Here is a 15428-nt window from a genome sequence, read left to right on the forward strand (position 1 = left end):
AATACTAAGTAAGTAACTTACAGTACTAGGTATGCGTGAATTGTTTATGATTTGATGTCAACCGAGTTAATTAATTGGCACACCAGCTGTTCCTGTGACAGATTAGGGTGGGATTAGAACTGAAATATGGAATTTAGTTGTAGGTAGCGTACGAGCTGAAAACTGGGGTTATCTATTTTCCCGGGACTATGCGCGTGTTATTTCTATATTTCTGTGAAAAACGAATGACATAATGCCGCGTGGATTTAAATTTTGGATAATCCCGTAAGAAAACTTTGATTTCCAGAGGTAAAAAGTCAGTGCCTGGGATGCAAGCTACCCCTGTGCCTTTCGTCAAAATCCGTCTAGGGACTGTAGGTATAGTTTGAGCTGTAATTTGACATGTCAGTCAGTCAGTTTCTTCTTATATTAGGTAGGTTTACCAGATTAATTTTTAAGCATTACGGAGTCGTATTAGCTATACTGCTACACGGAAGGAAGGTAGAACAGAACTTACATCGAAAGTATAGTACTTACGCGACAGGTCGCGATGGTAATCGGGGAGGGAAGGCCGCGCACACCCGCACAGCCTCCGCGCTAACTCAGTGCGGGATAGCACAGGTGACGTGCGGGTGTGCGAGGCGTCCCCCCACCTCATACCCCATTGCCATCTCAACCTGTCGCAGTCTATACACCTATAGTACGCGACAGATCAAGATGGCCATCGGGGGAGATCTCCCCGCACACCCGCACAGGCCCCGCGCGAACCCGATGCGGGATAGCACGGGTGACGTGCGGGTGTGCGAGGCGTTTCCCCGCCCTACCCCGCTTGCCATCTCTACCTGTCGCGTACTATAATGTTCTTACATACTCGGTACTGCAATACCTACATAATATCAGCTATCGATATCAGGTAGGTATAGTATATCATAATATCGCCTTCTTCACATAACATGAAAAAACATTATAACAAAGGACATCCCATTATTCAAAATGTTATCACGAATCCAAATCGCAGACAAGGGATTCAAATAAAATGGACGTTAAAAGTAACGACATATCAAAGTGTTCCCTTTACTATTTATCTACCATCGAAGGTTCTTCACCCTCACTGAAGAGTGCAGACACATCTTTTCTATGTATATCTAACCACAATCTACAGACCAATAACCAGTGGCGGATTTGCCCTGAGGCCCAGTACGGCCAGGGCTAGGATGGCCTGGATCTACTGGGTCTCTTCGAGGCCTATTAGAGGCGGCTAATCGTGACAAAAAATTCATAGATGTTATGATAAAAGTTATGTAATAAAGTAAATTCATTATTCATAATCTATGTATATAAAATTCAGTCCTGACTGACTGACTGGCTGACTGACATATATATCAACGCACAGCCTAAACCGCTGGTCCTAAAGACATGAAATTTGGATGGTCTATTCTTTGTAAAGAGTAGGTATCCACTAAGAAAGGATTTTTCGAAATTCCACCCCTAAGTGGATTAAATGGGGGATGGAATTTTGTATGAAAGTCCGTCATTTTTCAAGTTTAGTTTCAAGGTATTTGGGGTTTCGGTCCCAAATGAAGAAATACGTGTTTCAGGATTTTTGGAAAATTCGCCCATAAGGGTGGTATTTGGAAAGTAGGTTTTTTCTCGAGGTTAGGTGTCAGCTATGAAACGACTATGAGAAAAATTCCCTTAAGTATGTATGTAAATTATTAGTTCATGATCACAATTTAATTTTTTTTGTGTGATGTAACCACAAATTCACAGTTTTCAGATTTTTCCCCGAATGTCTGCTATAAGACGTAGGTACCTACCTGCCAAATTTATGATTCTAGGTCAACGGGAAGTACCCTGTAGGTTCCTTGACAGACCGACAGACAGACAGACAGACGGACAGACAACAAAGTGATACTATAAGGGTTCCGTTTTTCCTTTTGAGGTACGGAACCCTAAAAATAAACATTCACAAAGGATTGCATAGATATTAGAATTTAATCGACATCACGCGCGACGATGTCCATCATACCAAAGCTTTACAAACATTTTATCTGGTTTTCCTTCACTTTACTTTACTAGCAAAGCCGGGGCGGGACCGCTTGTTAAGGTTCTGTAGCCAAATGGCAAAAAACAGAACCCTTATAGATTCGTCATGTCTGTCTGTCTATCCGTCCGTATGATCACAGCCACTTTTCCGAAACTATAGGGGCGCCCCGCACCCCCGCACGTCGCTCGCACCGGGTTAGCGCAGGGGCTGTGCGAGTATGCGGGGCGTTCCCTCCCTGATTGCCATTTCGACCTGTCGCGTACTATACCTACCCATGCAAAAGTCCTGTTGTCCTTCAAGACGTGATTGAAGGACTAACCAACAAACACACTTTCACATTCATAAATGGGTGGGTAGTAATTTATTTTTAAGGGAGGGAATAGGTAGGCACGATGGTACATATACTGTCTTAATTTTGTGATATATTACGATACTTGGCCCCTTCGAACTGGCGTCCCTAAAGCAGGTCAGCCTTGACACACTGACCAAGTCGTCTGATACACAAATTCATTTGAATATACGGCATAGTTTATTGTTGTTATTTTGATGGACGATCTAATTCTAAATCAGAGAAATTCACAACCTTTTTGAAGGGGCTACACTCGGGGTTCTAGGTTTTAACTTTTAACTAATTTAGAGTAGGTAGGTACTAGGTACCTACAGTACGGAGTATCGTAAAGCTGTGAAGGAGTGGAGCCTAGGTTCATCTTTATTGATAACTAGCTTATGCTCGCGACTTCGTCCGCGTGGACTACACAAATTTCAAACCCCTATTTCACCCCCTTAGGAGTTGAATTTTCAAAAACCCTTTCTTAGCGGATGCCTACGTCATAATAGCTATCTGCATGCCAAATTGCAGCCCGATCCGTCCAGTAGTTTGAGCTGTACGTTGATAGATCAGTCAGTCAGTCAGTCAGTCAGTCAGTCAGTCAGTCATTCAGTCAGTCACCTTTTCCTTTTATATATTTAGATAACTCAAACGTAGCTCTATATCATCATCATCATGATCAACCTATGCCCGGCTCACTACAGAGCACCGACGTCTCCTCTCAGAATGAGAAGGTTTGTGGCCATAATTTACCACGCTGGTTAAGTGCGGATTGGCAGACTTCACATACACAGAACATTATGGGGAACTCTCAGGCATGCAGGTTTCCTCGCGATGGTAATATTAGCTCTATTCTATGTATTTAGTTATTAATTGAAAATGTTGAAATTGATATAAAAATTTAACTCGTTTCTCTGTCCGTCAATGTTTCTAGTATCTACCATAGACAAGCACATAGACCTATTTCTTATAAGGAAAACAATACCTTTTTATGGCAACCTTTTTGGCACAGTGGTGAGCTCTGTGGTCTTATAAGAGGGAGGTCAAGAGTTCTATTTCTGACAGAAGCAATTGGGGAATTTATGATTTCTAATTTTTCTCTGGTCTGATCTGGTGGGAGGCTTCGGGCGCGTCTAGTTACCACAATACCGACAAAGTCATGCTGCCAAGGGTTCTGGTACGCCAGCCGCGTAGAAACTAGAAACTGGTATGGGGTATGCACTGTGTGTTTAATAAAGCTACTATACTTTTTGGAAGTTAGCTCATTACCGTCTAAAGTCTGCATCATTACTTACCACCACGTGAGATTATATTCAAGGTAGTCCAAGGTAGCGATCTTGTAGAGGAATAAAAAAATGAGGTAAATAAATAAAACATCTAACTATTTACGTAAAGTCGAGATTTATTTAATTAGTTAATTTTGTCCGTTTGATTTTCTCCGGGTGAGTGTCGCTGAAACTTTTTTCTTTTAAAAGTGTCTGGTAAAGTTGTGAAACCACCGGGAACGTCTCCAAACTCAACTGGTGTCTGTAACCAAGCAACACAGAAGGTATTGTACATATCTCACACCCGGCTTTACTCACGGGTTTAGTCGACGTTAGCCCGACTAGTTCCGAACCCATCCGGGGGCCTTTTTGTAAGGAGTCAGTTCACGCACGCGATACACTCACGATAGTTTAAATGTTAAAATACAAAAGGTAGTGTAACTTGAACCCAATTTAGAAAATTTGAAGTTCTAAAATAACTTGTTAATAATAATAATGAAACACAGCAAAAAAGAAACTGTTTCATAACAAATTACTTAAAAAAGAAAAACAAGTCAAAGGAAAAAGAACCGGCAAAGTGCGATTCAGTCTCGGTCACCGTGTGTTCCGTACTACAGTCGTATTTTTCCCATATTTTGCACGATAAATCAAAAACTATTAGTTATACATAAAAATAAATAAAAACATGTTATAGATCAAGTTTCATACCTATTATGATACCCCACTTGGTATATTAATCTTACTTTGAAAGTTGAAATACTTACCTACTAATTATTTGTTCAGGAACACATTTAAATTTTTGTTTGTGATGTAACCACAAATTAACGGTTTTCAGATTTTTCTTATGTGTGCTATAAGACCTACCTACCTGCAAAATTTCATGATTCTAGGTCGATGGATAGTACCCTGTAGGTTGCTTGACGGACACGATCGACAGACAGACAACTAAGTGATCTTATAAGGGTTCCTTTTTTCGTTTTGAGGTACGGAACCCTAAAAAACTATCAAGAATATGACTACTCTAACGCACTAAACCGAGATTCGGCGGTTGCATCAGACGTCTATAATATTAATAGGTAGGTAGGAGGTACCATCTCGTTTAAAAAATGTATGTCAATTCTATCACAGAGATGTCGCATGTCGTTCTAATTTTACTATACCTACCTATTAGATTTTAACAGCGTCTAAATTCATACGAAGAAAGCCAAAATAATAATTCATTCAATGAAGCTTGGACAGGCGCCTAATTGAAAAGTAGGTCTCATTGAACCGCTCTATGAGTATGAGGACTTGATGATATTCTCCTAGTTGTAGGACCATAAAATAAACGTGCAAATTCTAACATTATTCTACTTTATTCAGTCTTTTTTAATGGTTGTAACGTCATTTGCTAATTTATTTAATGATTTTTTTAATCATTTTGTATCAGTCTGTTGTTTTTAAATTTCAATTTTAAAATGGTGTATAGAGTTTCGTTAAAGTCTCATTACTAGGTACTTATACTGTTAAATATAATAATGTAGAAGACACTAGCAAAGCGGAAATGGCTGGGGAATAACCTAATACGAACTTAGCGAGCTGGTTTTTTATTACCTACCTATCTATACAGAACTTCAAATGCTCGCGCGAAACGAATGACTTTTTTCTAAATTTCATACAATTAGGCGTAATTTTTACAGAAAAAAACATATAAGTAAAATACACCTTGCTATTTCGAAAGTGGAAAATAAGTTCTAACTTATCTGAGCGAAGTGAAGTGATCTCGAAATTAATTTTCAACTTCTTAAGAAATTATCATAAACTAGATGATGTCCGCGATTTCGTCCGCGTGGATTAAGGATTTTAAAAATCCTGTGGGAACTCTTTAATTTTCCGGGATAAAAAGCTGATGATGATAAGATGTCCTTCCCCGGGATGCAAGCTATCTCTGTACCAAATTTCATCAAAATCGGTTGAACGGTTGAGCCGTGAAAAGCTAGCAGACAGACAGACACACTTTCGCATTTATAATATTAGTATGGATAACGGTTTTTAGTTAAATTCAAAACTTAGGCTCGGTACTCGTCCTCTACGCACGGTGAAGACGTCACTGAATATTGGGCTGGTATAGGTCAGGATGTTATCCCTATCATAATAACATAGTATAATGACGCTGCTCCTTTAAATTTCCCAAAGGAGACGCCGTAAATTCTATTTCATCTATATTAATCAATTCTATCGGGGGTAGCAATTAGGTATTTCGTTGAAAATAGACATCAATATCTGCGTGGTAGAAGCCGTGATAGCCGAGTGGTTAGAACGTCCGCCTCTTAATCGGAGGTCGGAAGTTCGATCCTGGACATGCTCCACTTACTTTTCGGAGTTATGTACGTTTTAAGCAATTAAATATCACTTGCTTTCAACAATACAGCTTTAACGGTGGAGGAAAACATCGTGAGGAAACCTGCCTGCCTCCATAATGTGTGTGAAGTGTCAATTCGCACTTGGCCAGCGTGGTTAGACTATAGCCAAAATCCTTTTCACTCTGAGAGGAGAAGTTTCCTCCTCACTCTGAAGAAGAGACCCGTGCTCTATAGATAGCCGGCGATGGAATGATCATGATGATAATGATGATCTGCGTGATGCCCTTTAGAAAAGGCAGTCAGACACATCTTTTTATTTAATGTATAAGTACTTAATGTTTAATTACTCTGGCTTAGGGTTAGAATAGCAAAATCACCAGAGCTCCATACTATAGCGATGCTATTTTCTAAATTAGAAAAAACTGAACTAAGCTAAAATTGAGCTAGGGACTTCTTTTTACGAGTACCGAGAGGTTAGTAATTTTGTATCTCTGATTTGTGCATGTCTGCACCAATGAAAGCTATCCGAACTTTCGGAGCTTATCTTTACGCTTTCACAAATTCTAAAAAACTAAGTAGTTACGTATTTTTAGTTTATGGTTCTACAAAATCTTCTAAAATAGAAAGAAAGAAAGAAAAGACGTTTATTTACCAAACTATGCCACACATCATATCTTAAAACTAAGAGCTGGTTATTCCGGCGCTTTTTCCACCTGAGTATGCCCAACGCGCTTCAAGTACCTAGCTAAATCCACAGTGCTTAGCTGCTTACTAGGTCACATCGATCTTAACAAAAGAAATAACTTTCTTATACGTATACCTTGATACAGCATTGTACAACTGTGGCACCAGACAAAGGTCAGCCATGCTCAATTTGTCCTCCACACAGAACCGGCCGGCAGTTCTCTGCAGCAAATCTTCTAGGGTTTGTAACCCCCTTTCCGTCCAATATTTGGTAAAATTTGTATATTGCTCTGCACTGCTGAAATGGGCCTTCAAGCCAACATTTTGTAATGGCTGTATACCTGATACGATTGTCTGAAAACAGAAAATCAATCAGTTCCGGTCGCAATAAACTTCTGGAAGGTTCGGGGAAAATAAAAACTGGAGAAAATTCCGCAACGCCTTGCGATCAAAGATGGTCCGCTGGTCGATTCTGTAAAAGCTGCATAAATCATTATTCTGAATTTGTGGTAAGTTTGTAGCAACAATACATTGTAGCCAATAGGAAGAGTGTTGGTCAGAGATGATTGCCATAGTCACACTGCAGCTTTCAAACTACAGTGGTAGGCTGGTCTGGTGGGATGCTTGAGATTGCAGTCAAAGGCTAACTTGTATCTGGATAAAAAAATATAAAAAAGCTTCCAGCGATTCCTTCGTTGAATGTCGCATTTGTGTCGGACTTATCTAATTAAACTTTCAATTTTCAAAAGTAAAACGGAGTTCGCTAAACAATTATTGAGAAGTTTCATTTAACATCGATACCACAGCAGCCACAGCCAGAATTCTACAGTTCTAAGTTGTGTGTCCAGTTTTGACAGAGGAAGAACTTTGTGCCCATCTCCTTGCTAAATCTCGTGCATAGACGATGATGCATCGAGATGATTTACATTTTGCCATGCCCGTAATAGACAGGGCACGGTTGAAAGAATTGTAGCAGGTATGACATTGTATGAAGGGCCGCTTCCTTCGGGATGAGACCGAAGGGGGTTGTGGTCGCGCATGGGTGTCACCGATCCGTTCATTTTATGAGATCTCGGAGCTTCCTAATTGCGTTGAAGGTCGCCACGCCGAGGGGATTTTAGTAGGTAAAAATCTCACATAGCCCGTTTTCTTATGGGAACCCGGCTTATGAGAATTTCCACTTGGAACCAAAAAAAGGTAGGTATTCATATAATATTATTTATATGTAGTTGATAATAAAAGCTATCTTATCCGCGCCCACATCATGCCTTATATTAGTTTGTTGAATCGAATTCAATTAATAGAATAGCTAAATTGAATATCCTAAACCCTTTATATCCGGACTCCGGACGTCTGAGTCTTTTATCCGGAAATGCAACAAATGCATGCATGCAGACGGAATCCAAATATGAATTTTTTTTAAAGATTTCTGTCTGAATTGCAATGTATGGTAAGTAAGTACTCATTACGCTAAATACCCATGACATCGTTTCTTACCTCACATATTTCTCTCATTCGCGCCCTCAGGAGTGGCGTGTTGGGCACTAGGTTGGGAGTTGGACGTGTTTCCTCCAAGTACTGAAGAATAGCCATTGACTCTACCAGCGTGATGTTATCTAAATATTAAACGATTAAGGAGGTACTTATCATTTTATATTTTTCGGTCTTTGACAATTTTTTTGTTAGCTATATCACTTAAAGCTAGCGATTTGGACTTGGACTAAGCTGCATGGTGTACCATGCGGACGAAGTCGCGAGTATGAGCTTCAAAATCCCCTGAGAACTCTTTGACTCTCCGGGATACAAAATTAAAAAGTAGGTAGGTACCTAGCCCATTCTCCGAGTTAACTATATCCATGCCAAAAATCGGCGGCGTGATTGAAGAACAAACCATAAGCATTTATAATATCATGGGTATTGGGTAGTGATACTTATATTTGTTTAGTACCAAAAACTTCATAATATTATAGGTACCACAAGACGAGAGGCATAGGGAGCCGCAAGAAGTGCACGCAACGTATTTTTCAAAGTTGATTCTTTGGTCCAACTTGACAATGTATCCTTTGCAATATAGTCCATACAAAATCACGCCTCACGCGTCATTTTAACTCTATGGGTCAACTGTCATGTCAAAAGTACGGTTCACCTTTGAAATAAGGACTAAAATCGTACTTTTAACATGAAATTTGACACATAAAGTTAAAATGGCGCGTGAGGAGTAAAATTTTTAGCGTTATAAGTACATAGTTTTGTATGGATTTAAAGCACAATGCAAACCGCAGCATTTCTTAGTATGACAAAAAACAAAGCCATGTAGAGTGTAAGTGGGCGTACATCGATTTGTATCGGTTCAGAAGCAATTCGTAGGCCTATTCATGTGCGATTGATTCTGGCTTTAAGTACTATGAGTATAGTAGGTAATACCACCATTCGCTTGAAGGCGCTTTTATTGACAATGCATATTATAATGAAGAAAAAACAGATCGATGGAAACATCTAAATTGCCTTTAAATATTCGGCCTCATGGGTGAAAATTTAATTAAATAGAATTTGGAAGATGGACTCTGATCCCTAGAGGTTACAATATTATTATAATAATACGTCAAGGAAATAGGAATGAATACAAAGGAATGGACGAATGGTAAACCTTAAGAAATATTTTTCGAATCTCTCAGAAGGGCTAAATGAATTTACTGTCCAAGAAATCCACACAATATTCGAAATGATATCAGGTAAGTAATTTGTTTGACAATCTCTATATATAAAAATTAATCACTAAATGTGTTGCTGATCGCAAATTTCGAGAACAGCTGAACCGATTTCGCTAATAATTTTTTATAATATTCCTTGAAGTACGAGGATGGTTCTTACTAAGAGAATTTTTTTAAATAAGTGAATCGACTCTGTTAGGCGGTACGAAGTTCGCCGGGTCAGAACAGAATATACCTAACTTGCAATCAAATGGAAGATTTAAAAAAAATCAGAGAGAAATGAATACGAAATTTTATGATCTTGCGCTTGATCTTGGTCACAAAAGACAAAGCTGGTAAATATATCAGTAAAGAATACGCAACAAAAAGATAATACAAAAGTCCTGAAAGATCATAACAAAAAAGTGTCCTGTTTTCACCTGTAATAAATTTATAATTATTTAGAATTAATTAGCATTAGTTTTGCAATTTAATAGGTAGGTACGGATCGGGCTGTAATTTGGCATGCAGATAGCTATTTATGACCTAGACATCCGCTAAGAAAGGATTTTTGAAAATTCAATCCATATAAGCGTTTTAAAACGAGGGGTTTGTTTGTGTAGTCCATGCGGACGAAGTCGCGGGCATATCCTATAAAGTGACACAGTCCTTGGGTTTTCACTGATCACGGTATGTCATTACTTTTTAGAACTTATACGATAGAATATAAAAGTAGATTGGAAAGGCAACCTAACGGCAGCACTTTTCTACTTAGGTACTCGTACATTCTACTTTGATACCTACCACAAACAAATCAATAAGTAGTCCAAATAGAAATCAATTGACGCCTTTTCTATTAGTCATGAAGAGTCGTTCGTTAAATTGGGAAGTTATTGACCGCACGTGGACACAGCTATTAGCAAACACGCTAAATCCCACGAACGTAGGCTCCATGAACATGTTAACATCGAGGCTATCCAGCTCCTCGACAACACAGACCTAATACGTAGACTTAAGAGGACTAAGCCTTTTGAGCTAGTGTAGCTATAGTGAAAGTGTAGTGCTAGTGCAAATCAAAGATCACACGAACAAAGTGAAAGACTAGTGCTAGTGCAATTTTAAGAACACAAGAACAAAGTGTCTTCCAATAAGGTATCTTAACTATAAACTAAGCTAAGTCAATGGACTGATTCTTAGGTATAAGTACGTTTATAAGTTTAGGTTAATATAAAATTGCTTATTAGCCTCTCTCATAGGCTAGATTGTAATGGTAGTAAAGTACTAGTGTCAGTACTTTACGACAAAAAAAAAAAAAATTGACCGCACAATTGCTCTCTTAGGTAGGTACTACTAAGAATAATTTGAAGTATCTATGTAGTATGTAATTAGTATTTTGTTTAGTGCAGGCGATCGACTGGTCCTTATAGGCGTTACGTCTCGCCCGACTTTAAAATATGTGTGCAAATCAGTATCCTTCAATCACGTCGCAACGGTGCAACGGATTGATGTGATTTTTGCATGGGTATAGATAAAGACCTGGAGAGTGACAGAGGCTACTTTTTATCCGGGAAAATCAATGAGTTCCCACGGATTTTAAAAAACCTAATTCCACGCGGACGTAGTCGCGGGCTAGTAATAAATATTTGTATACTTAGTACCTATAGGCTATAGGTAAGTAAGTAGGTAGGTGCCTAATCGAAGAAGTGACTTTATATAGTTATCTTTATTGCTAGTTTGTTATCATTAAGACGTAATGTTACTTATTATGAAAGTTTCAGATCAAACGCAATATTATACTTAAAAAACTGTGCAGTTGTATAATTTTCGGGAAATCCAATTTTCATTGCAAGTTCAGCTTGGAAAATCGTAAAATACGCTTTCGCGGCGATATGTACATGAAAAAGACATAAATTTACTCATATAAAACCTCTCATGGCTCTAATATTGTTGAATGAAATAAACTTTTGTGTTTACACAGGGGTTCGCCAGTCATACCCATATAACCTACACGTTTTTTTTTTTTAAAGAATATTAGCCATGTTAAATGACTAATATTCCCCTTTCCTCTCTAACTAAGCGTCAGGCTTGTGCTAGGAGTAGGTACGACAATAGTGCAAACGGGCGGGGTTTGAACCGTCGACCTTTCGGTTTTCAGTCCACTCCTTTACCGGTTGAGCTATTGAGGCTCTATGAGGTATATACCTATTACTCAATGAAAAAAGAACAGATAAAATTAAAGGAGCCAAAGAATATACCTACGTACGAGTAGGTACATACTTATTGTACGTGTTTACAAAAAACAAGACCCTACATAAAATACACTGCTAAGACTAAATTGTATTTATGGCAGTCTTGTCGTTATAGCGCAATTTCTTTCAGACAATCGTCTTGGGGTTTCAGTAATAATATATGCTGAGTATGTATCTACATTGTCTGCTAGGTACCTACTACATGTTACATTGTACATTATTGTTATGACCTCATTTTATAAAGAAAAATCATAATTAAATCAATAAATCATTGATTATGATTTGTGATATCATAATGCTTATGTGTATATGTTATATTATGACTGAAAACTATGACTAGGGCTTGCATTCGAATAATTCGAATAATAAACTGGGTCGAATACTCGAATAAAAAATTTGCGATATTCGAATATTCGGTAATTTCTTTAACACGAAACTTAGAACGCAAATGTGCACAAAATAGATCAAAAGATATGCTCTAAATTTTACTTTTAAGGAAAAGGTTGGAAAACGAAACTAGCTTCTGATGTTTTAAGACTAAACACATTTCATTTTTTGAGAATGGTAATGGTACCCAACATAGCTGAACAATTTTTATTTTGTTCACGTGGTCAACTGTCAGTGTCTACGTTTCCGCTCCATACGACATTATTACAGATAGGGCACACTCATTGAAGACCTTAGTCTTAAGGCTTTGCGATATCGACGATTCGAAGACCTGACGTAGCTTTGAAAATCCAACCCAGTCCATCGGAATTCTTCTGTCAGGCATCATCATTTAACCCTGCATCATCAGAGTTGAAGAGTTGGATCTTGAAGTCTAATCATGAAGTCGTTGCATGGTACCTACAATATTAATTCACTATGAATAGTTCCAGAATCTGCATAACCTACAGCATCAGGATTAAAAAAAAATTTTTTTTGTCCAGAAACCTTCATGGACGTCTTCAGAATACCCTACCAAAGTTTCATCACAATCTGAACAATGGTTTAGCAACGCATAGAACATAGAAATACAAACATTGGCGCTAATTCTGTTGTACCCTAACCTAAACCTAAACTAAATTTTAGATTCTTTAATTTTAGGATTTCTATTTCTAAGCTGCATTCGCAATTTTGCTTCAACTAAATTTAAACATCCTAAATGGCCGTCTAAAATGACGTTTGAATTGAATAGTAAGTGTTGCTATTTAAGATAACAAGAACTGCACTAATGTTGTGTTTGATTTTCCCCTTTAATCTTAAAACTATTTTTTTGCGAAAAATATCGAACGATGTTACTTGAAATACAAAAATAATAACTTTACTTGATTTATTTAGGTCGAATCACAATAAAAGTGTCGAAAATTGAAGTTTTGTTCATTTTATCGTGTGAAGTAGGCTTAAGTCTTTGATCAAAAGTGCTAGAACCCAGAGCCGTAAAACCAGTTAGAAAACTGATCTATTATTTTTGTTGCAAATATAATTTCTAACCTAATTTCTTTATGTTTTGTGGTTAAAGAATCTTAGTTTTTGTTACAAAACTTTGTGAAAATAGTGGTTATGTGCATAAAATAGATAAAAGCAAAGAATTTTGCTTGGAATCTTACCTACCTACCTTACCTCGAAATCACCGAGGTACCTAATTGTCAAACTCTTGCTAATAAGGAAATCAATGCAAACAGATGAAAAGCAATCATTCTAAATAACTGACTGCCACAGAGTACATTGAATATACAGGTAAAGGAATATACAGCGAGGAAGTTCTGAAACTTGGCGGTATACTTACAAATCTGGCGTGTATGGACGTGGAACGAGGTATCCATGAATTCTGCTATGAATTCAACAAACTAAGGCGGTAATGTGATTTAAGGCATGAAAGTACTTACAAGATCAAGATTGAATGTATATACCTACGTGTATAATAATAATAATAACAGGTAACAGCTGGTATCATCATAATGATCAACTCATTGCCAGCTCACCTCTCAAAATGAGAAGAGTATGGCCATAGTCCACAGATTGACAGACTTCACACACCTTGGAGAACACTATGGAGAACTCTCAGGCATGTAGGTTTCCTCACAATGTTTTCCTTCATGGTTAAAGAAAGTGATACTTAATTGCTTATTAAACAGCTAGTACATATTATAATATAGCAGAAAATGGAAGTGTAGCATACCTATATAAAAATAATAATTACAGGCGACAGTTAGTATCATCACACGATCAACTAATTGCCGGCTCACTACTGAGCAGGGGTCTCCTCTCAAAACGGGAAGTTTGGCCATAGTCCACCACTCTGGCCGAGTGCAGATTGACAGATTTCACACACCTTTGAGAACACTATGGAGAACTCTCAGGCATGTATGTTTCCTCACAATGGTTTGGTTCACCGTTAAAGAAAGTGATGCTTAATTGCATAGAAAACAGCTAGTATGCATAGCAAAAAATTGAAGTGTAGCATACATTAGACCTTTGAACACATCATCATAACAAACTTTCAACGTTGATAATTTTTATTTCAGCCCATTTCATGAAACCAAGTATAAGGAGTCTGCGAGTTAAAAAGATGTTCCGTCACTCATCTACCAAAAATGAACAGTTGTTTTCTAAACTTAATTTTTATTTAAATGTTATTGAAATAAATATTAATTATGTACAGTACAGAATGAAACATTTGTTTATTATTTTATTATTTTATTTAATAAAAGTAATTGTTAATCATCTGATTGAAGTTTTCTTGCTTTTGTTAGGAAATTCTTGCCTCCATCATACTGAGCAGCTGTAGTATGACTAAGTTGTACTACTACTACTACCTGAAAATGAAATTTATAATCTATAGGTATAAATAGTTCAAAATTAGTTTTCAGTCCCTATTTATATCAATTTCAATGCAGACTTCGCCATAACAATTATAAAAACATTTTTTGAGGTTTGCATATTCTTTGGCTAAAATCTATAGAGTACCTATACTTTGAATTAGCTCAGACTAGACATAGTTAAAACATAATACTTTAAGCATATATGTGTAGAGAGCATACTTTGACTTTGCTCTGACTTAAGTTTCGGTTAAAACGAGACAGATTTATGCCAATGATATAACTCTGTCTCTTTTATCAGTATCTTAAGTCTATGCAAAGTCAGAGATCTATAGATTTCAAACTAAATAAAGGTTGAGTCTATAGATTTCTGTATTAATTTTTAGAATTATAGGTATGTGTAGAAAACTTTAGTCAGCTAGTTTTCAATAAAATAGATCTAGAAAAGATAAAAGAAATCAAATTATTTTTTGACGTTATTTCTCTTCTAACTATGGGTTCCATACCTCAAAAGGAACCATTATAGGATCACTTTGTTGTCTGTCAAGAAACCCAAGGTCAACGGGAAGTACCCTATACTTCCCGTTGACCTAAAGGCAGGTAGCTAGGTCAGTACATCATCATCATCATTATCAATCCATCGCCGGGTCACTACTACTGAGCACGACCCACCTCTCAGAATAAGGTGTTTTGGCCAAAATGTAGCACACTGACCAAGTGCGGATTGGCAGACTTCACACATTTTTGAGGACGTTATGGAGAAGTCCTAGCTTTTCTCTCTCTTCTGTACATATTATGTAAATGTAAAAATATAAACTGACTGACTGACATCAGCATATAAGCTGCTGACTCCTGAGTCTAGTAATTTATTAAGCTGCTGAGTTTAAAAACTTGAGAATTTGCATGTAAGGAACGTTTACTTTAAGTAGGTATATAGACCACTACGACATAATTTTCAGATACTTACATAGGTACTTATTCCACCCGAACAAAGCTGGGGCAGGTACAACTCAGGCAGGTCAGCTAGTTAACCTGAAATGTGA

The 15428-nt window shown here is 37.5% G+C and overlaps 1 protein-coding gene across 1 annotated transcript in view; it reads right to left on the reverse strand.

Annotated features, from left to right (window-relative positions):
* Positions 1-3736: 3736 nt before the first annotated feature.
* The window catches only part of LOC117997144 (uncharacterized), a 68398-nt gene continuing 56706 nt past the window's right edge, over positions 3737-15428 (reverse strand). The window contains exons 8-10 of the mRNA XM_034985318.2: positions 8143-8261; positions 6782-6999; positions 3737-3881 (exon numbers count right to left, since the gene is read on the reverse strand). Of these exons, the coding sequence (XP_034841209.2) occupies positions 3761-3881; positions 6782-6999; positions 8143-8261 (458 nt within the window). The 3' untranslated portion in view covers positions 3737-3760. The remainder of the gene's footprint in view (positions 3882-6781; positions 7000-8142; positions 8262-15428) is intronic.

This window comes from Maniola hyperantus, chromosome 4 (assembly GCF_902806685.2).
Source record: "Maniola hyperantus chromosome 4, iAphHyp1.2, whole genome shotgun sequence".
NCBI lineage: Eukaryota > Metazoa > Arthropoda > Insecta > Lepidoptera > Nymphalidae > Maniola > Maniola hyperantus.